The following is a 25325-nucleotide window of genomic DNA, read 5'->3' on the forward strand; positions in this document are numbered from 1 at the left end:
CTGAGCCAGCAGAGCAGTGCTGTGGAATGGGAAGGAGAAATTGGTACTGATCAACCTGTTACAGTCCCAAACCTCCAAAATCACTGCCCTGAGGTTGGCAGAGCCAGGGGCCTCCACAGATGAAATCAGGGTGTGTTCACTGATCAGGGAGGAGACTGCTGAGTGGCAAACATGCCCCATGGTGAGGCAGAGACCTACTGGAGGTTTTAAACAGGAGAGGGACAGCATCTGATTTTTGTCTTGAAATGATCACTCTAGTGGCTAAATAGAGAAGAGGGCAGAGAATAATAGAGGTGGGGAGAGGCATTGGGGATGGATGTCAGAAGTCCAGAGGAGAGGCACAACGGCCATGTTTGGGCTGGTGGCAATGGGACAGAAATAGAGGAGAAGGCACAATGCCAGACTGTAATCACAGATTGGGCAGGGTTGGGGACAGATTTCAGGGTTTTGGCCTGAGGAGCTGAGATGACAAGACTAGGGGAGGAGAGGTGAGAGGTCAGCTTTGACGCACTGAATTTGAAGTGCCTTGTGACATGCGTGGGGAGAGTTCCTAGAGGCATTTCTTTAGGGTGTGGAATTCTACTCCTGAGTATTCTTAAGTGGTTTCTATAAAATATGAAAAGGATAAATAAATTGAATAATGCCAGTTTTGCCCAGTGGAATGCACTAGAACTAGGGAAGTCCTCCTCCTGGCTAAGAGAGTTAAGACTGGACCAGATTACTGAGATGATTTCAGGGAATGAGTCCTCCAAACAGCATGTGTCCACCCAAACCCTCCCTTGAGAGTCAGAGGCCTCGGGTGGTGGGTAGGGTGCTGGCCCCATATACCGAGGGTGGCCGGTGGGTAGGGTGCTGGCCCCATATACCGGGGGTGGCCGCCCCAGCCAAACTGCAACAAAAAATAGTTGAGTGTTGTGGCAGGCGCCTGTAGTCCCAGCTACTCGGGAGGCTGAGGCAAGAGAATTGCCTAAGCCCGGGAGTTGGAGGTTGCTGTGAGCTGTGACGCTACAGCACTCTATCAAGGGCGATAAAGTGAGACTGTCTCTTAAAAACAAAAGTGTCAGAGGCCTCTTGAAACCCTTGGGCAGCTAGGCCGTCAGGAGCAGTGGCATGGGTGGGGATGTCCCGTGAATGTCAGTCAAACTGAGAGGGTGTCAGCCTCTGGGAGCTGATAGAGCAGCTGTGCTAAGCAGTGAGAGGAGCGTGGGACAACACAGGAGACGCTGGGAGAGATAGCCAAAATGCAGGAAGGAATAGTGTGGCCCAGGCAGAGGCTACAGGAATTCAGAGAAGACAGCCGAGACAGAGCTGCTGTAATCTGGGTTGGCTTCCTGGAGGCAGCACTGGAGTGGCAGCTTCCATATTCCAGGCAAAAAAGAGACCATGACCTCAGGTGTGGGGTGCAAGCCTAGGTGTGGAGTGCCCCCCCCCAGAGTAGTTTCCTCTGAACACTTTCTGAACTAGATGGGGATGTAGGGCATGCCTGAGGCTCCCAGCCCCCCTCAGTCTTCTCTAACCACCTGAGGAGTGAGCTGCTCTGTCCACATTATCCCCTCAACTTGTCCCCACTTTTGTGCCAGCTCTTAACATCCTATCCTAAAGAGATATTTTTGCATTCACTCCACCTCCCAGTCTATCCCTTCCACCAAGGCAATGAGTGCCACCAACACCCAGCATACTGCCACATGTACGCACTTGGGAATGTTGGGGAGGGGATGAATGCATGGGAGGGGTGCAGGGGGCATGTCTACTGGCTTCCCTCTCCAGGTTCTGGGGGAGTGTGACACGACCATCAGCCCAATTTCAGTGGACATGGGCTGGCCCCAGAGCTGACAGGACCCAAGCTAGTGAGTGAGTGGGCAATGAGCTTCCCGTCCATTAGGCCCACAGCCCAGGCTGCTGATGCCCAGCAGACATTCTGCTCTCAGGCTGGTATCCACTTAGACATCGTTAATATTTCACGCTGCACAGCCTGGGAATTGATATCTTGTTTATAGCTCAGTATCTATGGGCAGTCATTGAAGCCTTCTCTGGGAACTGGGAAGATGCTCAGGAGCACCAGGGGACCTGAGGCAGGGGTGCAGCCTCTGGGGGACTCCTGAGGTGGCTTCCTTTGCTTGCTTAGTTCTCCACCTGACCTGGCACATATGTCACCTGGTACAGCTGGGCACGGCCTGCTTGGGGGGGAGAATAATAAGGGCCTTGTCCCATTCCATCATTTATAAGAACCAAGAGAAGTCAGATTATCATTCCCATTTTCTGGATGAGGAATCTCAGGTCTAGAGAGGTTATGTACTACACATATTAGCATCTCAACTAGACCGTTGATTTGGTGTCGGTGTTAACTAGCTGTGACACAGGCTAGATTTTGCTCAGCACCTAAGTGTGTAAAAGAAATTGCAGGAGGTTCTTTAACCCTTCTAGACAAACATTTTAGCAACTCCAGTTCTCCAACCAAGCCCATTCTCTGGGGATTGTTAGCCTCTCTGTTTAGAACTCTTGCATTTGGTCAGTGGAGACTGCATCCCAAGTAACTATTAAAAGCAGTGCATTTACAGTTCTTTAAAAATACCAACAACTCAGACTTTTAATTAGGCACGTGCACTTGTTAGGTCGGACTGCACAGACCCTCTGCCGAGACCGAAAACAGTTTGATGTCATGGAAAACACCCACTCCCGAGCCCCAGTGCGTAATTCACCCTCGCCTGTAAAGTGGGGGAGGAGGAATGCCCATTGGGGGAGCCCGGTAAGAATTACAAGTCAGTCCAAAGGCTTGGCCTACATATACCAGCTCCAGGAGGGCCCTTACAAGCCACACACTGCAGTTCAAACCCACCCAGGCACCGAGCTCTGCGCCTGGCGTGAAGTGCTGTACATGTTCCGTCTTTGTTGAATAAATAGCAGCGTGGGTAGCAGAGGCTGTGTAAACAGAAGCTGCAACTGTTTAGCCCGTAGGTCCAAACAGGGCTTACACTCAGGCGTGAAGCGCAGGGGATTTCTCCCTCTGTTAAAACAGCAGGAAGGCTTCGGCGCTCGCCACAGCCCACGCGCACCTCCCTCTAACTCCGGCCTTGAAGGATCCCCACGGTGCGCAGCGCCCGCGGGGGGGCAGCAGAGAGTCACAGCTCCCGCCCTTAAAGTCCCCCGAGCCTTGAGGCCAAGGAGGACTCCCGGCCCCGCCCTGCCACGCCTCGTCCTCTCCTTTCTCCTTCCTTTCCGCAGCTTCCCTTCCTCTACCCAGTGCCGCCGGCAGGAAGAAAGTCGTCCACAAACTATTAGCATGCCCTTGCCCCGTCCGTTCGTAGAACTCTGCATCTCCTTAGCTCTTTCCCACCGCCAGAAAGGCAGGCTTCGTCCCCTTTACCGAGAAAGAGGCTGCAAGTCCGTGACTCGATCAAGGTCACGCAGCAAAGTCACCACTTGAACTCAGATGCTAATGTTAAAGTTCCCAAGACGCTAATGCCAAAGCTCACACTTCCTCCTAAAGCCTAGAACGGACGCACATTTCCAGAACTGAAGAACTTTGGATACCAACTTCTTTTTCAAAGGGGGCCAGTTCACGGCCCAGTTTCATCTCACGCTTGAGGGTTGAGGGTAGCGGGAAATATCCAGAGGCGAGCGGGCTTCCCGGATCCTCTGCCCGCCAACTCCGCGCCGGCCGGTGATGCGGAGGATCCCCACCCCTCCAGAGAAGCGTGGATCCGGGGCTGCGTTCCGAGAGCTTAGCTTCGGCTGCTGTCCTCTCGGGCACACGGCCCCCTACCGGGCCACTCGGCCTCCCGGGGGATCGCTGGACAGCGATGGCAGCGCGCCAGGATCCGTCCAGGGCTGGACCGTGCGGGGCGGGGCCGTTTCCTCCGCCCCTTCCCGGGCTAGGGTGGGGGTGGGGGTGGGGGCGCAGGGACGCCTCCCGGAGTGGTCGCCGCACCTAGGCCAATGAGCGCGCGGGGAGCCGCGATGGAGGCTGGGGCGGCCGGGAGCGCCCGGGACCCCCGCCGCAGCCTCCGCCGGGCCCCCGCGGCCCCGCGCCCGCAAGGCTGGAGAGCGGGCAACAGAGGCGCGGCGCCCGCGCCGGGCATGGAGGCGCCGCTGGCCGGCGCTAGCCGCCCGAGCTGCATTCCGCGCTGCCGCCGCCGCGCCTCGAAGTTTGCCGGCTGACTCAGAAAGTTGAGCTCCGGCTTCGCCGCACCGCGTCCGACCTCCTGGCTTGCCCTGCTCTCTGCCACCTCCCTCCGCGGGGCTCCGGCCCCGCCAACACCCGCAGCCCCCCCTGCCGGGGGCATGTGAGCCGCGGTTGCCCTGAGAGGCCGTGCGGGCTGCACCGGCCCCGGCGCCTCCGGAGGCAGAGCGCGGGTGAGGGGCGCGCCCCGGCCCCAGGGCCCCAGGTAGCCCGGGTCGCCATGGGTATCCAGGGCATGGAGCTGTGCGCCATGGCCGTGGTGGTGTTGCTGTTCATCGCCGTCCTCAAGCAGTTCGGCATCTTGGAGCCCATGTCCATGGAAGGTAACTCGTGGCCACCCTTCCCTCCGCTGCCCTCCGTCAAGGGCCAGCGGTCTGTAGGGAGGGAGCAGCGCCCGCACTCTCAGGTGCGCCGGTCTCGGAAGGAGAGGCCCTTGGGCACGTTGGGCTCCAGGGCCCTGGCCGCCCTCTCCCGGATCCGGAGGGCTGGGCCTGGGACTAAGGGGGCAGAGAGAGCTCTGGCTCCAAGGAGCCCCAGAGAGGACCGAGGCGAGGCTCTTGGGGTGAGTGTGAGCGAGGCGCAGGGTGACACCTTGAGCAGACATCCGTGGCTGTCTTAAGCTCGCGATCCAAGCCGTCCCTGGGGTGCACAGCCAGTGACCGGAGGTGGTGAAGATAACAGGAAGGACCCTCAGCCCAGGGCACTTAGTGGTGCCCAGTGATCTGCGTGGTGGAGCTGTCCGTTTCGTCCCCATCCCGCATCCAGTTTTTCCTCCCCAAGCAAGGCTCAGGCCCATGTTATCAGTAACCAAATCCGCAGGCGCCACATTTTATCCCAATAAAATATTAACTGAGGAGACAGACCTACACCTGAATCAGACACTGACAGCCTCCCTGGAACCCCTGATAGGCCCCTTGGGAGCCGCTTCCCAACCAGTTGGTACAGCCCCACTGCTTCGCTGCCTGCAGGTTACCAGGAGGAGTGCCTATCCCAGGGCACACCTGCTTCTGAAGGGGACCCTGACCACCAGAGATGTAACCACCACCACCACCCCTTTGCAAAGAGGCAACTACAGTCTCGTGCCTTTTGGCTGTGGGGAAGGGGCCAGCTGGCTCTGTTCATATTTGCCTCCCTCTCAGAGGATGATGGGTATCTGCAGACCTAGGAACTCTACTGACCTTGGCAGGCTGTAGCTCTTGGGACTAAAACCCAGGGGCCTGGTGAGGGGAGAGAGGGAGAACCTGCCCCTGCCTCTGAGCTGCACCACAGCCCTTCAGGCATGAGGATGTGCCCCAAACCCATGCACAGGGTAGGAAGGGGCCAGTGTCAGGAAGCAAGGCTCTCTCCTCCGTTCTGCCTTCAGAGCCCAGGGCTGGCTTTTTACCTGTGGTTGGTGCCCACATGCCTCTCAGAAGCCACTGTGCTTCATCATATCTTTCCTCTAGGTGAGTTCATGAGGCCCAGAGAGAAGGGACTTGCTCCAGGTGGTTCAGGAAAATGCCACCTTGAGCTTTAGATTTTAGTAGGGGAGGAAAATTGCCCAAGCTAGGCTTCCACTTGGCTGGATGTAGGGGGAATCTGTGACACGGAACTTGGAGGAAATTACAGGTGCTTAGGATTGGGGTAGGACTAGGAAGAATTGAGCATTCCATGCCTCCTACAGGGACTCTTTGTTCCCAGCCCTGCCTTTCCTTTCCTCACCTGGAACTGGGGGTGGGCATGGAGGAGTGGTTGGTGCCCAGGGAGCTCATAACCTCTCTGTGCTCTTCCCTATTCCCTGGGTCCTCCTGGGACCACCAGGGGCCAGGACCAGCCAGCCTCACTTCACTTAATGATGCAAAACCTTTTTTTCTGAGCTAGACTCACAGGTCAGGAACAATCTGAAGTTTGCTGTTGTGATTTCTAAGAAGGGATTTCTTTACAAGAAAAGGTGGATGGTGTGCATAGGACAACAGATGGTTTATTCTACCTTCTAAACCCCCCCTCAAGCTTTAAGAAGTTTCTCTTTTCTGGTGTATGTGCCCACCTCTGCCACCTGGAGTTCTGGGGTCTTAGTGCAGTTGAGGGATCCTCAGTCAGCCAGATCTGAGCTGGGATCCTGTCACCCTCACAACTGGCTATAAAAATCCCTTTTCTGACTTGGTGCCTGTAGCTCAGTAGTTAGGGCGCCGGCCACATACACCGGGGCTGGTGGGTTCAAACCCTGCCCAGGCCTACTAAACAACAATGACAACAACAACAAAAATAGCCAGGCATTGTGGTGGGCGCCTATAATCTCAGCTACTTGGGAGGCTGAGGCAAGAGAATCGCTTAAGCCCAGGAGTTTCAGGTTGCTATGAGCCGTGATGCCATGGCACTCTACCAAGGGCGACATACTAAGACTCTGTCTCTAAGACAAAACAGAATAAGGAAAAGACCCTTTTCCTTTCTGAGCCTCAGTTTTTCACCATCTATAAAATGGGGCTAATAACAACTCCTGTCCCATAGGGCTGTGGCAGCCTTTAACTAGTCAGTAGGGCTTTCATGGCCCTCAGCACTATTCTTAGCATGTAATAAATGTGCAGACTTTGTTATTATTTATTACTAGACCGTTGCTATTAGCAGTACTGGAAATGAGTGATTACTGGTAATAACAGACCTGATTTGCTGTTGAAACAATCTCTCTCTGAGACAGGCCCCCCGAGCCCCTCACCCCATCAGAGGAGGGAGTCATAAGTTCCAGATGTTCTCCCTTGGTTGGAAATGGTACCAGCCAAGGGCCTGGAAGTGCCCCTTGGCTAGGCAGTGTCTAAGAGACTGTCAGAGAACTATGGGGGGACTGGTGCCCCAGTTCCCTCCAACCATGTGCATGTGCAGTTGGAAGTGTCTCTTGTCCTCTCTGAGCCTCCGTGGTTCTCATCTGTAAGAAAGCTGAGTTATGATGCTCTGGGGATTGTTAGGAACTAATGGATCCGGGTTCTGGGGATGCAGCCTTCTAGACGTAGATGCAGAAGTGAAAGGCTTTCCTCTCTGCCCCAGGTCCGCTGTCAGACTCTGTGGGAGGAGTCACCCCAACCACTTGTCCTGAGCAGTAATTAAGCAGGAAGCCTGCTCCTTGATCCACACATGAGGCTGGTGAGCCTGGGAGGTGGCTTGGCTGTCCTGACCACCAGGGCAGATCTGTGGGCAGCAGGCACGGGACTGGAAGGAGGCCAGGCCAACCTCAGTACAGTGGACTCCAGGTGGCAGAAAGGCAGGCCTCATTCTATGCACTTAATTGGGATTTCTCTTTCCCTCCTGACCTGTGGGGTCTCAGAGGTGAAGGAACTAATCAGTGTCTGCAAGCTTTGCTATGACAAGGGCACAAGAGGCTGGAGCTGTGGGACAGTCCAGAGGGCCAGGAGGAGAAATCTCATCTTGGCTCTAAGACCTGGACCCCTCAGGGACGGGGCTGGGCACAGGGCAGGGCTGCATCCCAAGGACTGCAGCTTTTCTGTGTGGCACCTAACTTAGTGTTTAACAATGGGATCCAGACCCTGGAAGTCCATAAACCCTGACGTTTGGGGCAAGAAGTCTGTCCGGAACCCACCCACTTGTCCCCAGCCACTGCCTTTTGCTGGGCTGCTGAAATATGATTCTCAAGTGTGTTTGTATTCCTGAAAGGTTCAAAGGCTCACCTCTGGGGCGCTCCACTGGACCCCCCTGGTGTCTCCAATGTGCTAGTGACATGAAGGTCTTTCTCGTCCCTTTGTGTCTCCCAGTATGGCAGGCACTTTGCCTGCAGGAGCCAAGACTCCCTTACATACTTGATTTCTCGTCACCCCCGTCCCCACTAGTGGGTAGCTTAGTTCCTTTATCAGTTCGTGGTCTGTCTCTACCAGGCATCAGCTGCACGAGGGCAGGGACTTTGTCCTGGTCACTGTAGTACCTTATATCTGGAACAGTGCCCGCAAAAGGCAGCAGCTCTGTGAGGGTTTGTTGAATTCATGAGGGAATCTTGCCAACAAAGAGGGAGGACTGGAGTCTTCTGTCCTTTCTGCCCCAGCCCCTGCCTGTCAGCCTGAGGCCTGGTCCTATGAGAGCTCCTGGCCGCATGGGCATGGAGCAGGGGACATGGAGCAGGGCAGGGATTAGAGTGTCCCCTGGAAAGAATCCAGAGACTGGAAGTGGGGTGTATTCTGAGTCATCAGGGATAAGTGTGGATGGAGCAGAGTAAGCGAGAGTGACATGGTGGGGAGCAGCTAACTAAGGTGTGTGGGACAGAAGTTCTATTTTTTTTTTCTTTTGAGACAGAGTCTCACTTTGTCACCCTCTGTAGAGTGCGGTGGTGTCACAGCTCACAGTGACCTCAAACTCTGGGACTCAAGTGATTCTCTTGCCTCAGCCTCCCAAGTAGCTGGGTCTACAGGAACCCACCACAATGCCTGGCTATTTTTAGAGGCAGGGTCTCGCTCTGGCTCAGGCTGGTCTCCAACTCCTGAGCTCAGGCGATTCACCCACCTCAGCCTCCCACAGTGCTAGGATTACAGACTTGAGCCACCACATCTGTCCAGGACAGAAGTTCTTAACTGGCTGCAAGTCATAACCATCTGGGGAGCCCACGCTGGGGCACTGAAGTCTGAATCTCTGGGTTGAACCTAGGCAATGGGATTTTCAGAAGCTTCTCAGGAGACTCATGTGCAGCCAAGATTGAGAACACACTGTGAGGCCTTTGAGGACAGTGGTTCTCAAAGTGTGCTCCACAGACTACCATCAGCAGCACCCAGAAGCTTGTTAGAAATGTGCGTCTCAAGCCCCCTCCCCAAACCTACAAGGCTTGGCTCCTAACCAGCTGCAGGTGCCAGTGGGATGCACTGAAGCTTGAAGATCGCTTCTCTGTCTAGGGATGGCCCTCTGTGAGGACTGAGCTTTAACTGTCAGAGAAATCCCAGGCCACTGGAAGATTTGGAGCTGGGGAATGAATTAGCCTTGAATTTCAGCAGTTCCTCTGGCTGCTGTGGTGAGCGCAGACTTGGGGTGGGAGGCAACAGCAGAAGCAGGAGGTCCTGTGAGAGGCATTTGCAGCCATCCAGGAGAGAGATGGCCGTGGCTGGGGACGAGTAGGTAGGTGGGGTCCAGATGGACTTCCAAGGTGCACGAGGAAGGAAGGGATCAGGGAGATGGGCCTGAGCACCTGAAAGGCAGAATTACCCTACTGAGATGGGGAAGGTTTGTGGAGAAGGTTGCTGGTTCCTTTTGGACCTCAGTTTAGACTGTATTAATCTTCTATCACTGCTGTGACAGATTGCCACATATGAAATGCCTCAACACAAATTTATTTATTTATTTATTTATTTTACCTACCACCTACATTCTGTAATTAACATTTTTCCATATTTATTACATGTCCATCTAGTCATTCCTTTACACAAATTTATTATCTTACAGTTCTGTAGAGCAGAGGCCTGCGTGGATCTCCCCAGCTAAGATTAGGCAGGTGGTGTCATGGCCACCCTCCTTCTGGAGGTCCCCAGGGATCATCCATCCCTTGCCTCTGCAGCTTCTAGAGGCCTTTCCTTGGCTCATGGCCCTTCTTTCATCTTTAACTAGCCACCCCTCATGCCACCATCTCTTGGTTCTCTCTTCTGATTCCCTTTTCCATTTTTAAGGACCCATGTGATTACATTGCCCCCACCTTGATAATCCAGAAAAAAATTCCCTATTTGAAGGCCAGCTGAGTAGCAACCTCAATTCCATATACAATCTTAATACCTCTTTGCCATGGAACCAAACATATTCACAGGTCCCAGGGACTAGGACAAGACATATTTAGGGACCCATTATTCTGCCTGGCACAATGTCTATTAAAAAATCCAAGTGGAGCCCTCCAGAAGGTGGTGGGATAGGTGTATCAGGCATGCAGGGCAGACATTTACATGCCACCAGCAAAGGCTGGGATGTAACACTGTGAGACTAGGGAGCCAACAAGGGAGTGGGTAAGATCAAAAAGGGACTAGGTTCAAGGGGCAAACCCTATGACCCTCCAGCAGTAACAGGTCAGGGAGAAAGACAGCTCTGAGATCTGGAACCTTGAAGAGCCATCTTCTGGAAACCAAGGGGAGGAAGGGTGGGCAGGGGAAGGAGGGAGTGCCCCACCCCAGTCAGAGGCTGCTGACTCCAGACATCTGAGGCTGCAGGTCACCTGAGGATAAGGCCACCACCAGACTTAGCCCCTCCTGGAATCCCTGTGCTCCCCCAACCGTCCCTCCACTGCTCTCCAGTTCAGGGACATCCTGTTGCCAGTTAGGGTCTAGCCAGGAGGCCTCCCAAGGCCTGACCTCTGGTCACTTCATGTTCAGGCAGGAAGCAGGAAGACCAGATACTTTCTGGCCAGTACAGCTTGGTCACTCTGAAGAAGGCCTCCTGTGTGTCTGAAGAGCCTGTCACGTTGTTGATTCTTTGATTTTTGGACTCCCAGGCTACTGTTCCTAAACCTGGCACTCTGCTTCAGTGCCTGGGACCCCACCATTGGCTGTTTGGGTTAGTGAGCAAATACTAGAGGCTTGGAGACTGGTAGGGTCTCTCAGATGGGTGAGTTTGCATTCTGCTGGGCCGGATTGTGTTCTAATGGGAGAATTAAGCCCCCAGCACAACATGAGTTGTCCAGGTCAAAAGGGAGGTCAAGGTCAAGTGCTGAAGAGGGAGCAATGCTTCCCATGGGGAAGGATCTCTCCAGCACTCCAGGCAGAACTGATCCCAGAGAAAGAACAGATGACACCATTCTCCTCACTTGGTGGGACCATATGGCCCTTTCAGCTCCCCTTGAAAGGGCCTTCTGGGGTCATATATGGACTCATAATCTGAGAGGGGGAGCAGCTTGTGTTGGCCATAAACCTCAGTTGCAGCTTCCTTGGGTACTAGCCTACCAGGTGACTTTGATGCAATTAACTTCCTTGAGCCTCACTTTCCTCCTCTGTAAAATGGGGATAATAACGATATTTGCCACTATTTGTTTCACACCAATGGGGTAATCCAAAAACACTTTGAAAAAGTTGAAAGAGGAACTCAAATATAAGGGACTCAGAAGGGTAGAGCAGAGCAAAAATTGGGACCAAGCCAACAAGCCTTGGCCCCTGTTTGCAAGGTTGATGCCATCCTGACTCCAGGATGTTTTGTCTACATCTGTGGCCCAAGGCTTGGCTTCAGTTGCTGTTTCTCTTAGCCCAGCTCAGATTTCCTCAGTTCTAAACTAGTGGCTCTCAACTGAGGGCAATTTTATCCCCATGGGACTGGAGACATTTTGGTGGTCTCAGCTAGAGAGATGCTACTAGCATCTAGTGGGTAGAGGCCAGGGACACTGCTAGACATCCTTCAGTGCAAAGGACAGCCCTCCACCCCCAAAGGACATCAGTAGTGCTGAGATTAAGAGCCCTGTTCCAGAAGGAGCGCTGGCTGAGGGTGGGGATGCTGCTGCACTGGGCAAGTGCTTCTGTCTGAGCTGTTTCCCTGTCTGTAAGTGAGGGGTGGATTAGAGGCCCCCTGTCTCTTGGGATCTTTCCAGGTCCCTTCCTATTCCTTGCCCCTCAGGTTGTGTTAGATGACTCCACCCTCCACTCTTCTGTGTCCCCTTCTTCACCTGATTGGGGGCTCCCTGAGAGGACATGTGTCTCTACACTTATGACCTCACAGGGTGTCCCGCACTGCCTGGTAAACAGCAGGTGCTGAGTAAACGTAGGTTACAGGCCCCTGTCAGCACATACTTACCAGGTACCCAGTGTGTACCAGGCAGGGCAAGGCCCCTCAGAGCACAGTGCAGAGTCTCAGCTCTCCCTTTAGAGAAGCCTAAGCCTTCCTGGGTGGGGGGGCTGGGTAGTGGGGGCCAGAGTATAGGTGGGTGAAGACAGCAGAGATGTGAGGTGTGACCGGGAGGATGGGAGTGCCCAGAACTGGGATGTGCCCCCTTCATGGAAGGCAGCCCCTCATACTCTGCAGTTGCCCTATGGACACCTGCCACCCCTGATATTGAAAAGGTGACTTGGAAGCCTGGTGAGTTCACAACTGCCTCTTGACTCAGAGCAGGTCCTAGGGGCCACTGTGATCTTTCCTGCTCTCCTCCCCCAGCACCCACTCCCACCTTTGCTGGGGGCCTGGTGGTGATGCTCTGAGCATCCTGAGTACTATTCTCCCTGATGGGGTCCACTGTACTTTGTAAACTGGAAGTTTCTCAGAACTCCTGCACCTCTGGGATGCTGAAGACAATGACAGCAGCCAACGTCCAGTGACTGCTCTCTTTATGCTAGGCTCTTTGAACATATCCTTATTTTGTCCTCATCAGAAGGCCCATTTTATAGATGAGGAAACTGAAGGCCAGGGAGGTATCCCAGACAGGAAGCAACAGAGCCAGGACCTTTCTGGATGCTGGCATTCCTGCCCTGAGTGCATCTTTAAATGCAGGGCCAAGGGGGACCACTGGAGATGGCTGTGTATGTCCCAGCCTCTTGTAGGACAGGTGTCAGGAACCTGAAGTGGAGGCAGCTGCCTGGGTCCAAATCCAAGAACAGTCTCTCTGCTAGAGCTGTTGTGAAGACAACGTGTAAAAGTGTGCAGAGCTTATAAAACAGTGCCCGGCAGAATCAGCGCCTTGAAAGTTTAAGCTCTCCTGGGACACCCAGTCACACATCGGTATGTGTGCACTAAAAGTTAGTGGGAAGGAAGGTGTACTTGACAGGCCCTCCCTCATGCTGGAGTCCTTCATCACGTGCCCTGTAAGGTTAGGGGCCTAGAGGCTGCTGCCCTGAGGCCTGCTGGGCTGGAGGAAGGGCAGGAGCCTGAGACCTGATGTTGTTCTGGACACAGGCAGTAATTTCAGACCAGTTTAGCTAGGGCTTCTCGAATGAAGTCTTACTTAGAAGACCAGAACCCCTTGATAGGTAAAAGAGGCAGCTCAGATTGAAAAGGTTGCCCTCCGGCCTCCCCATACCCCATGGCAGTTCCTGGGACCCTCCATGGGAACCTGTGGTCTAAGAGTCCCCTGACCAGCAAAGAACTGGGTGAAGTCTGAAATCCTCTGGCCCAGGGTGGAGGTGGGGAACCTGTGGCACCGTGTGCTACAGGTCCTGCCTCCCTCTCTTCCCTTCACCCTCAGGAATGGTCAGCCAGTGGCATTTCCAGGCCCATCGGTGCCTCTGAGTGGCTGATCCTGGCCCGGCTAAGCACCTGAGCTCCTGGGGCAGAGGATAGGGCTGCTTTCTCCACGGGTCACCAGAAACATTATTTGGATTATTTGAAGTTAGCAGCAGCCCTCCTCCTCAGGGCATAGTCAGTTAGGGGGATATGATTCACATAGGCACCACAGTACAGCCCTCGGAGGCCTCAAAACAGCAAGGATTCTAAGGTCTCCTATCAGTACATTGAATTAAGCTTAGTTTTGAAATGCAGTGGCTGTGTAAGGAAGTCCATGTGCTTCCCTTTGGACCACACGGACGCTTTTTGAAATATCAGATTCAGTCACACTCAAGCCTGGGCCCCCTACCTCACTGACAGCTCAGGCTGAGCATGCTGTGTCTTGGCTCCACCAGCTCCGCCTGCCCCATCTGTCAACGTTGGGCCATGTGGGCACCAAGGGGACCTCGACCAGCAGCTCTGAGGAGTGGTGGGTGGGAGAGCACCTGAATGGACTGGGTTCAAGAGTCAGTGGAGCCAGGGAGTGTGGACAGCACTTTGGGGTGTTGATGGCCGGGCAGTAGGTTTGAGAGAAGGTGTTTAGAGAATCCACTGTTTCAGTTCTCCCTATAGGGAAGCTGCAGTCACCTACAGGGTAGCCTTGCAGAGGTGTTGGGGCAGCCCACAGAAGCTTCACAGGGTTCAGATGTTGTGTGGGGTGGAAAGAGTCCCTTGCCAATGTCTGGTGCATCTCAGCTCCGTGAATTAAAGATTTGGCCCCACCTTTCCCAAGGTTTTGTACAGAGGGGACTTCGTGGGATACAGGACAAGAACCTGGCCTGGGACTTTGTAATCTGTCAGGCTGCTGCACAACTTTAAAATGTCAAAAAAGCCTCATGCTTTCACTCCTTTGGCAGGATGCTTACTGGATAGAAAATTAAAACTTCATTGCCCACCCTCTGGTTATCAATGGTGTCTTAGCCTGCTTTCTGCTGCTATGACAGAAGACCAGAGGCCAGGTAATTTATAATGAACAGAAATGTATTGGTTCAAAGTTCTAGAATCTAGAATCAGTGTCCAGAATCTGGTCAGGGCCTTCTCCCTGCACCATCACAGAGCAGAAAGCATCACATTCCAGAAGGGCAAAGAGAGGGAGGGCAAGAGGGGGCAAAGCCACTCCTGCTGTAATGAACCGGCTTCTGTAAAAGTGGCATGAATTCATTCATGAGGTCAGGCCCTAATGACCTAAACTCCTCTTAGAGATCCCACTTCCTAATATTGTTACAGTGATAACTAAATTTCAATGTGAGTTTTGTAGGGGACAGATATTCGAATCATAGCAAATGGGAGCATTGATGGGGAGGAGATGACCCAGGACTAACCCCTGGAAAAGGGGGGTAGACACTGTACCAGGGAGAGGTAGAAAGGAAGATGGGGTATGTTGGTGTCAGCTTTGTCCTGAGCATTGCTCTACAAGTTGATGTCTAAAGGTACAGAGCATGGGACCTGATCAAGAGTAGTCAAAGTTTCCTGTAGACAATGATTTTGCATGATATTAAAAAGCCATGCAGCCTTCTTCTTGCCTTATCTTCTAGTTCTAGGTAATTCATGGGACCAGCAGTCTTGGTGCATGGAACCAGCAGTCACCCAGCGTCCCAGGTCAGAAATATGGGGTCACCCTGGTCTCTGCCTGCCCTGCCCTGGTTCAGTCAGTGTCCAGAGACTGTGGCTTCTTCATTCTTGACACTCTTGCCAGTTTCCTTCACTCTATTCTCTGTCATGCCTTTCCCTCCCCCATCGAATGACCATTCCCGAATAGAGATCAGACAACCCTTTCCCTGCTTTGGGCTTTTCGATGGCCCTATGCCCATATATGCCCAGGTTATCCTTTGACCCCCATCTACCTGCTGTCACTGGACCTGATTCTTGGAATATCAACTCTCTCTCTCTGACTCCCCCACCCTCTCCATTCCCAGTAGGTATAGCAGCAGGGGAGGTGAAGCCTGGGACAATCTGCAGGAGGCAGCCTCAGCTTAGAGATGATTATGATTAAAGCCCAAGGCCATAATCTATGAACACATGCAAGGAAACAGCTGGGAAGCTCCATCCCACCCAAAGCACCTCCCGTGTGCAATCCCGTTTCCAGGATGGGTGCAGCAGTGGGCAGACCCAAGTCCATGCTGAGGTCCCTGTGCAGAAGAAGAGACCAACAACAAACCAGCTGTATTGGTCTGCTCAGGCTGCCACAACGTAATGACACAGACAGGAGGACTTCACACAAATTGTTTTTTTTCCCACCTGGGGAGGCTGAAAGTCCGAGATCAGGGTGCCAGCAGAGTGGGTTTCTGGTGAGGGCTCTCTTCCTAGTTTTTAGGTGGCTACCTTCTTATTCTTAACCCACATGGCCATTCCTTGGTTCATGCACACGGAGACAGAGATATTTCTGTTCTTATAAGGCCACCAATCCTAAAGGAATCGGGACCAAACCTGGTGAATTCATTTAACCTAAATTACCTTCTAAAGACCCTATGTCCAAATACAGTCACATTGTGGGGGTTGGGCTTCAACTGTGAATTGGAGGGGACATAGTTTAATCCATAGTACTAGTAAACAGAGAAATGTGCACATGCTGGGGAGTGATAGTCAAATAAAGACTAGTAAAACTGAGATGGGGTGGCTCCTCGAAGGAGAAGGTGACATTTGAGCAGAGGCCAGCAAGTGGGGGGCTCCTCAGGACAAGTGTGCCTGATAGGTTTGAGGGGCACCAACCTGGCTAAAGTTGAAGGAGTGAGGGGAGAGACATGAGAGATGAGGTCAGAGCTGGGGAGGGTGGGGACACTTACTGGCTGCCTAGGGACTTTGATTTTTATACTCTGAGCTTGGGAAGGTCGCTGAGCAGCAGAGAATGTGATATATTTTCAACAGCTTCTGGCGCTACCTGAAGAACAGACTGATGGGGTCCAGAAGAAAGGAGGCCAAGAGGAGAGATGCTGGAGCCTTGGGCAGTGGCAGTGGAGGTGGGAGAAGGGGTCAGAGGTGGGAAAGATGTCGAAAGTAGAGCTGGCAGGATTTGCGTGTGGGCTGGATGTTGGGAGAAAGGCAGATGCCCAGGGTTTGGGCCTGAGCACCCAGCAGGATGGAGTTGCCACCCCCTGAGCTGGGAAGGCTGGGGGTGGAGCAGGTTTGGGAGGAAGATCAAGAGCCCAGTTAGGACATGTTCCCTAGGACACCTCCCAGACATCCAGGTGCAGGTGACAAGGAGGCATGCAGGTCTGGAGCCCACGGTGGATATTAGCCCACATCCTCACTAAGGCTTGATTTTATAAGCAGCTTTCAGATTTTGCAAGTTTAATGAGCGTCATGCTTTTTCTCATTGTTCTCCTGTGCATTTCATACTGATGGCTTATGTGTGTTGATTAGCTTTTTTGACTTCCTTGTCCATAAATTGCCTTTTCATAGTCTTTACCCATTCTTTTGGGATTGTTGTCCTTTTCTTGTTTTCCAGGTATCCAATGTTTAAACCAGACCAGAGGTGTATGCTGGCTCCCTCACCTCACCCCTCCATTTTCTTTTGCTCTGGGAAAATGAAATCATAAACATTTCGATTAACCTCTAATAAATATTTATTTGATATGTGAATTACAGGGAATAATGAACATTAGTGAACCCATCTTGTCCTATCCCATCCTGTCAAGGTTACCATAGCCAGATTTGTGTTTGTCATTCCTTGATTTTGTTCTTATTTATGATTTTAACTCTCATGTACCCCTACAAATATATTGTTGAGTCCTTCTTGAGTTTGGACTTGATAAAAAAATAGACTCATACTGGTTTTCTAGGACTGGTTTTTTATTAAAAAACTGCTTCTAAGACCCATCTATACTGTTGTGTGTCGTTACAGCGAATTCACTTTTCACTGCTGTATAATTTTTCCCCAGGTGCCTATCCCACAATACATTTATCTGCTCTGTTGTATATGGATATTTGGCTGATGGAACTATTGTTATTGTAAAGAGTGCTTCAGTGACTATTCCTATATCTGTCTTCTGGGCACTTGAGTTTAGCATATATATCTAGGAGAGGATTGCTAAGCCCTAGGCCTGCTGTTGATTTTATATAATTTATACATCATTGGAATGAAAATAGGTTTCACAGTGGTTGTAGCAGTTTGCAATTCACTGAAGTGTTTCAGAATTTTTTTTTTTCACAGTGGTGAAATCATAGCTCACTGTAGCTTCAAACCATCTGGATTCTAACCATCCTCCCACCTCAGCCTCCTGACTAGTGGGGATGAAAGACATGCATCACCATGCCTGGCAAATTTTTTAAATGTTTTTGTAGAGATGGGGTCTTGCTGTGTTGCTCAGGCTGGTCTCGAACTCCTGGCTACAAGGGATCCTCTCACCTCCTTGGCCTCCCAAAGTGCAGGGATTATAGGTGTGAGCCATTGCACCCAGACAGAATTAACATTGATCCACATCTAGAACTTAGCATCATCAGAGTTCTTTTTTCATTTTTCATTCTCATCATAATTTACATTCTCATAATTTACATCATCTTGTTAACTATCTTTCATACATTTCTCTATCTTTCTGGTTCCCTTTTCTGATGATTATTTATCCTAGACATTCCCCTTTTTTCACTTGTAAACTATAACTTCCCTCTCCCTTTCCCTCAAGTGTCTCTAACTCTCCCCTTTGTTAAACAGAAATCCTTATTATTGATGTAATCAAATTCATCAGGTTTTTTTTTTTTCCCTTTGTGGTCTGAACTTTTGAAGTTTTAAGAAATCTTTCTATATCCTTAGGTTAACAAGAGACTTTTACTTTTTACTTTAATTGGAATTTACCTTTCATGTTTGGGACTTCAGTTCATCTGAAGCCTGCTTTTGCATGTGGTTCAAGGAACAAATCCAGACTTATTTTCTTTATGTGGTGATCCAGTTTTCCTAACGCCATCTGCTAAACAATCTGACATTTTCCTGTTATCTTTCATGAAATTCCCTTCCATTCCTCAGTCTCTTTTTGAGCTCTCTGGTCTTTTTGTTGGTGTGCTTGCTGTCCTTGTACCAACCACACAATTTTTATTTGCAATAAAAATTGCAACTTTGCAATACATATGATTATCTGATAGAGGAAAGTCCTTTGTTATACTTCCTTTTATTCTAATTTGATTTGAATTCCAAAGGAAATTATAGGGTGTTTTCTCTTCTTTATATAAAAAGGTGACTTCAAATGTTAATGGAAACTATAAAACAATAAATTTATAGATTAAAAAATAAATTTATAGATAAAAATTGGGCTACTCACTTAGAGTAACAAGTTTTTTTGTTTGTTTGTTTTTATTTTGAGACAGTCTCACTATGTCACCCTCAGTAGAGTGCTGTGGCATCACAGCTCATAGCAATGTCAAACTCTTGGGCTAAAGTGATTCTCTTGCCTCAGCCTCCTGAATAGCTGGGACTACAGGAGCCCACCACAACAAATGCCCAGCTATTTTTTGGTTGTAGTTGTCATTGTTGTTTAGCAGGCCTGGGCTGGGCTCGAACTCACCAGCTTTGGTGTACGTGGTCGGTGCCCTACTCACTGAGCTACAGGCGCCGAGCTGAATAACAAGTTTTTGTTTTTTTTTGTAGAGACAGAGTCTCACTTTATGGCCCTCGGTAGAGTGCCGTGGCCTCACACAGCTCACAGCAACCTCCAACTCCTGGGCTTAAGCGATTCTCTTGCCTCAGCCTCCCGAGTAGCTGGGACTACAGGCGCCCGCCACAACGCCCGACTATGAATAACAAGTTTTTAAATCACCATTTTCCACCTCCTCCCCAAGGAAAACCTTGATCAGCTGTGCTGTAATAGCAGATAGCACTGAGACTTGAGTAAACAGAAAAATTGAAGGTTCCCCATCTCCAGACCAGAAAGTGTTTTTTCCCTTATGCTTTCTCATAGTGGCAAACAGCAACTACATCACCAAAAGTAAGGGTCATAACCATGTTTCCATCCTTAATTTCTCTTACAAAATTTGTTTCTTGGCCATCCCATTTCTGTACATGAATGAGTTTGTCTCCATCCAGGCTAACAACAGACTTACAGTTTCTGTCATCTGTCATGCTTTCATCAAACTCTTCTCCCATTTGGAAACAATTTTGAGCTATTTTGGGCTTTGGACTACAGCAGAGGGCTACAGTCTTTGAGAACAGGGAAACTGAAGTGAGCTCCACACTCACCCTGGCTATCAGCCTAGAGACACTTTCCATCCACGGCACAGGGAGGTGGGATGTAAGCCAGGGAGCAGCAGTCTTGCTGAGCTGACAAGGCAGACATCAGTGTTTTGGGCTATTAATGAATAAAGGTACTGTGAATATTCTTGTACAAATCTTCATTTGTCCTGGGTAAATAGGTCATATGGTTGATGTTTGTCTTAACTTTATAAGAAACTACCAAGAAGTTCTCCTTGTTATATCCTTTCACACTTCTGCCAGTATACATTAGAGTTGCAGCTGCTCCACATCCTTACCAGCATTTGGCACTGTCAGTCTTTTGAAAGATAGATGATTTGGTTATTTTGCATATTGCACTGGATCATCTGCATTTCTTTCATGAGTAGTGCTATTTCAAACACCTTTCTTGACCATTTGTATCTCTTCTTTTGCCTATTTTAAAAATTGAATTTTGGGTCTTATTATTACTGATTTATAGAAGTTTGTTATACATTCTGGAAATGAGCCCTTTGGTAAATACATGCATTGAAGCTATATTTTTCCAATCTGTGACTTACCTATTGAGTTTCTTTTTTATTTTTTAGTTTGTTTGTTTTTGCAGTTTTTGGCCGGGGCTGGGTTTGAACCCGCCACCTCCGGCATATGGGGCCAGCGCCCTACTCCATTGAGCCACAGGTGCCGCCCCTCCATTGAGTTTCTTAATGAGTTTTTCTCCATTTTCTTTTTCATTTCTTTGTACTCTTATGTTTTATTATTTCCTTTCTTTTGCTTTCTTCAAGTTGAATTTACTCTGCTTTTTCTAGATTCCGAAATGCTTACATCTAGAAGTTTATGTCATAGGTTTTAAACCTATTTTCTTTTCTAATAAAGAGATTTAAAGCATTAAGCTCCCCTCTAAGCACCCCTTTACCTATATCTGGCTTAGTTTGATATACTGTTTTTAATTATGATTCAGTTCAAAATATTTCCAAATTCACCTTGCGATTTTTCTTTTCTGACTTGTGAGCTAATTAGATATGTGTTGTTTATGTCTAAGTACTTGAGATCTTCTAAATACCTTGTTCTATGAGTTAATACCATTGTGGTCAGAGTCTGTTTTAATGTTTCAGCATCTGGTATATCTTGGTAACCACAGAATGTGCTCTTGAAAAAATGTGTATTATACAGTTATACACTGTTCTATCAAATATTAATTAGGTCAAACTGGTCAGCGGTGTTTTTCAAATCTTTTATATCTTGTTATGCCATTATTAAAATCTTTAGCTATGACTGTGGCTTGTTTCTCCCTTTAGCTTTGAATTTTTTGCCTTGGGTATTTTAAAGCTCTGTTACTAGGTGGTATATGTTTCAAATTATTCTGTTTTCTTGATGAATTCATCCTTATATTATTATGAAATCAACTTTCTTGTTCTTTTCACTTCCTTTTACTTTAAATTTGTCTTTGTATTAAGAGTATCCTTTTCTTGAGTAGCAGATAGTCAGGTCTTGCCTTTTCATCCAGTCTGAAAAGGAAAGCACCTTAATCAAAGGAAGCACCTTATTGTGAACATCCATCCATACTGTTCTGCATCTAGCCCATTGCGTGGTTCTCCCTGGGGTGCACTCCCACTATTTTGCCTACCTATCCTGCCTGCTATGGACCCCTGAGTTGCCTCCACTCCCCTTCACCAAAAATACCAAATACTCTTGCTATGAGCAGCCTTGTACAGTTCCCCTTAGCCAGGAAGATGTTTATCCAGAGTGGGATTGCTGGATTATGGGGTTTGCCTGTACTAATTTGACTACCGATTGCCAGATTTATCAGTAAGTCTGTATGGTGATGGGAATCATCCAGAGGAAGGAGGGAAAGATAATGAAGAAAGAGTGGGGAGAATTGTTAAAGCCACATGCTTGAGTGGATGAGAGGAGTCAAGACCCATGGCACAGGCCCAATGGACAGGCAGTTTGCCTTCACCCGGAACAGAGGCAGTTCACCCATAGAGGAGGGAAAACCATGCCTGGGCCAGGTGCAGGTGGATGGATAGGTGTGGTGCAAAGAACTGGGGAAATCTTCATGGCTCTAATCTTCTTAATGAAGTAGAAAGCAACCCAAGGGTAAGGATAGGGAAGGAGATTCTGGAAACTTAAAGAGAAGGAAGGTATAAAGTAGTTCTTCTGGAGATTGGGAGCATGTGTGGATAAGGAAGCAGCCTGATTGCTGGACAGCTCTCCAGGTGCGCTCACAGTTTAGTGTCTGTCCTGCCAGGCTCAAGGGGGAGGCCCAGGCATGGAGCAGCCTCAGCACAGGACCCTGCCCAGCACCCCAGGCACAGGATGAGCAGTGCAGGATAGCTGCCCTGAAGACGTCCTCCTGTGGTGGGAGAGGGAGCAGCAAGCTGTGGCTGTGCAGACCATCGTGGACTCACTGTTCGGCCAGGGGAGCCAGCAGTGACAGTGCAGCAGGGCTTCTGTGTTTGAGTCAGTGGGAAGGTGACCACTCTCCCACGATGTGAGCGTGCTGCTCCCACAAGATGTGGGTACTCAATGCTGCTTTGTCCATAGTTTTATCTTGTATTGTAAAGGTGATGCATGTCATGCCAAAATAAATTAGGAAAATGTAAAAAAAAAAATCATGAATAAAAGAGTAAAGATCACTTGAAATCCCTTCCCCCACCCCACAAAGGTAGCCTTGGGTAACACTCTGGCCCGTTGTTTTTAAAGGAAAGGTCTGATCCTTGCCCTACAGGTTTGGAGGTGTGACCATCTACCCAAACGTGGATGACACCCCTATCTCAAATGTAGCCGAACAGCATTGTGTTAGGCTTTTGGATGGGCCAAGAGGGGAGCCCTCCCCATTCCTGGGGGAGGTCAAGGAGGGCCACACAGAGGAGGTGGTCTAGGAATTTGGTCTTGAAGTTCATGGGTCCTTCACACCTGTCTGGCTGTCTTTTCCCCTCCTGTCTCGTCGTTTTCATTGTCTCTCCAGGACAAGAACAGCTCCCACCCTGTCCCACCATGTGGCTGAGAAGGTGGCACACCCGGGTGAGGCGAGTGGGGAGGATCCCTCTGTGGGGAGCAGGGAAGCAGAAGGGCCATGAGGCATGACCCTTGAGTGTGCCATTCAGTCACGGCCCCTCCATTTGTGCAGTGCAAGGAGAGTCATTCCACCTGGGTTCAGCCCATGCCCATCAGGAGCAGGACAGAGGTGCAGGGCCACATGCCTCACCCTCCTGGGTTGGTGTTTCCTCCAGACAGCAGTGACAGTGAGCTGGAGCTGTCCACGGTACGCCACCAGCCAGAGGGGCTGGACCAGCTGCAAGCACAGACCAAGTTCACCAAGAAGGAGCTGCAGTCCCTCTACAGGGGCTTCAAGAATGTGAGTGCCCCATTACTCCTGGGAGAGGTCCTGAGACCCTGACACACTCAGTCCTCCCATCCCTGATTCCAGGCAGGAGGGACTCAGACCCAGGGAGACCACCTAAACACTTCTCCGTGGCACAGTAAATATCCCAGGGGCCTTTATGGGGCTTACATTTTCTGGGAGAGCTGTATGGGGGCTGGAGTGGGCCCCAGAATCAGTATTGTGAGGTCCACCACACCCCCTTCTCTAGGTCTCCGATGCTGGTACAGGGAAGGAGATGTAGGAGGGGCAGCCACGCCCTTCCTGCCTACCCTCTCCTTCCTTTCACCCACCCTGCCCAGGCTTTCCCCAGCCCAGGAATCCCCCACAAAGGGGTGACAGGCCAGGCTCATGGAGTCAGGGCATGGAGCTGGGGGTGGCCAAGGTTGCTGAGGGGGTGACTTCCTGCTGCAGGAGTGTCCCACGGGCCTGGTGGATGAAGACACCTTCAAACTCATCTACTCCCAGTTCTTCCCCCAGGGAGGTGAGTCCCTGGCCAGGCCCCCTGGCTTCCCGGCAGCCCCCACTCCATCCCTGTGTGGAGGGAGGCCTGGTGCTACCTCTTTCTGGTTGGAGGAGGGTCCTCAGCTGGAACCCCATGGTGGGACTGCTTGGCTGAGGGACCAACACACCCCAGCCCCTGCCTTGCTCTCCACAGATGCCACCACCTATGCACACTTCCTCTTCAATGCCTTTGATGCTGATGGGAACGGGGCCATCCGCTTTGAGGTAGGCCCCACTAACTCCTCCCACGTGTCCTGCCTGAGGTCTGCGGGGCAGGACGGGGTCCGGGAATCTTCCTGCCCTGGTTGTAGCCTCTCAGGGCTGTCCAGAGGGTCAGACGTGATTCTGGGTAGGAACAGTCCATTGTATCACCTGGGGAATGAGTGGATAGCACATAGCTGGCCCTGGGCCAGTGAGGTCAGAGGCATTTGGCCCTGTTGTTCTGTCACCCTGTCCGCAACCTTTTCTCCCATTCAAAGAGTTCCCATCCAGCTGTGCCCTGCCAAGGGAGCTACTAATACACCCTGTGGCGACAGGAACCCAGCATGAATTTGCATTATCAGAGGGATCACGGTTTAACTCAGAGGCCTGGCTTGCATTTGGTGAGATTTCTGGACCCCAGTCTCAGAACTTCCCCCTTGTTACCCAGAAAACAGGCCAGAAACACCCAGAAAACATACAGCCTAAGCAGGATCCAGGGCCTCCTCCCCTCTGAGCACTGTGAATGATGCCCTGGTGCCCTTCACTGTAAGGAGAGAGAACCCTGTCCCCAACCGCAGACAGCTTCCTAGTCAGAGGGCCTGGCCTGTGCTCCCTGTGTGGGCAGCATCATGGGTTCCTCCCAGGCCTGGCTGCATAGGATCATTTGAGAGAGGCCCCATCTGTGGAGCCTAAGCCCCTAAAAATAGCTGCAGGCGAAAAGATGAAACCTCTTCAGAGAGGAAAACCTTTCTGAGAGCCCGCCTGATCGATACCACCCAGCTCGGCTTCCAGGACCAAGGGCAGCTGACAGGAAAGCACAGAGCAAGCCCCTGCACGTGCTGGGGTAATAATAACCCATCGATAAGGCTGCTTGGTTATTTTTATGCTGTGAGCCTGCCGGACACACTCACGTACACCCACCTTGTTCTGTGACCACAGGACACCTCCCACACACACACTCCAGGGGTTGTGCTTGAGTGAGCAGGCAGTGTTTTCTTCTCTGTTACTGCTAGCAATACCCGAAATACTGATACTACTGCACATAGAAAAATCCAATCAGGGAAAAGTCATTGTTCTTCCCTGTGCTCTCCTGTTGACCAGTTTCTGGTGTCCCCTTTATGAGGCATCTGAGACTCTGGGCAGAAAGCGTGAGGAGGAGCCCAGGGTAATGGACCCACACAGGGCTTTGTAGGATGGATTTTCTTGTTCAGAAATGAGATGATTGGACTGGTGCAGAGGCTCGCTCCTGTAATCCCAGCAGCTTGGGAGGCCGAAGTGGGAGGATCCATTGAGCTCAGAAGTTGGAGACCCTGTCATTACTAAAAATAGAAAAAATTAGCCAGGCCTGGTGGCAGGAGACTGTAGTCCCAGCTATTCATGAGGCTGAGGCAGGAGGATCACTTGAGCCCACGAATTTGAGGTTGCTGTGAGCTATGATGATAACACTGCATACTCCACCCAAAGTGACAGAGCAAGACTCTGTCTTTAAAAAAAAAAATTGTTTTAGGGTGATGCCTGTGGCTCAGTGGGCAGGGCCCCGGCCCCATATACCAAAGGTGGTGGGTTCAAACCCGGCCCCAGCCAAACTGCAACAAAAAAAAACAGCGAGGCGTTATATTGGGCACCTGTAGTCCCAGCTACTCGGGAGGCTGAGGCAAGAGAAGTGCCTAAGCCCAGGAGTTGGAGGTTGCTGCGAGCTGTGTGATGCCATGGCACTCTATCAT

At 50.8% G+C, this 25325-nt stretch overlaps 1 protein-coding gene across 4 annotated transcripts in view; it reads left to right on the plus strand.

Annotated features, from left to right (window-relative positions):
- Window positions 1–25325, plus strand: part of KCNIP3 (potassium voltage-gated channel interacting protein 3) — a 77155-nt gene that overhangs the window by 44970 nt on the left and 6860 nt on the right. For 2 of the 4 annotated variants that reach the window (XM_053590199.1, XM_053590196.1), the window contains exons 3-5: window positions 22748–22872; window positions 23311–23380; window positions 23555–23625. In XM_053590199.1, the coding sequence (XP_053446174.1) occupies window positions 22748–22872; window positions 23311–23380; window positions 23555–23625 (266 nt within the window). Of the gene's footprint in view, window positions 1–4400; window positions 4504–22747; window positions 22873–23310; window positions 23381–23554; window positions 23626–25325 lie in introns of those variants that run through there. The other 2 variants (XM_053590200.1, XM_053590197.1) reach the window with 2 other exon arrangements.

Source organism: Nycticebus coucang, chromosome 4, assembly GCF_027406575.1.
Source record: "Nycticebus coucang isolate mNycCou1 chromosome 4, mNycCou1.pri, whole genome shotgun sequence".
NCBI classification, from domain to species: domain Eukaryota; kingdom Metazoa; phylum Chordata; class Mammalia; order Primates; family Lorisidae; genus Nycticebus; species Nycticebus coucang.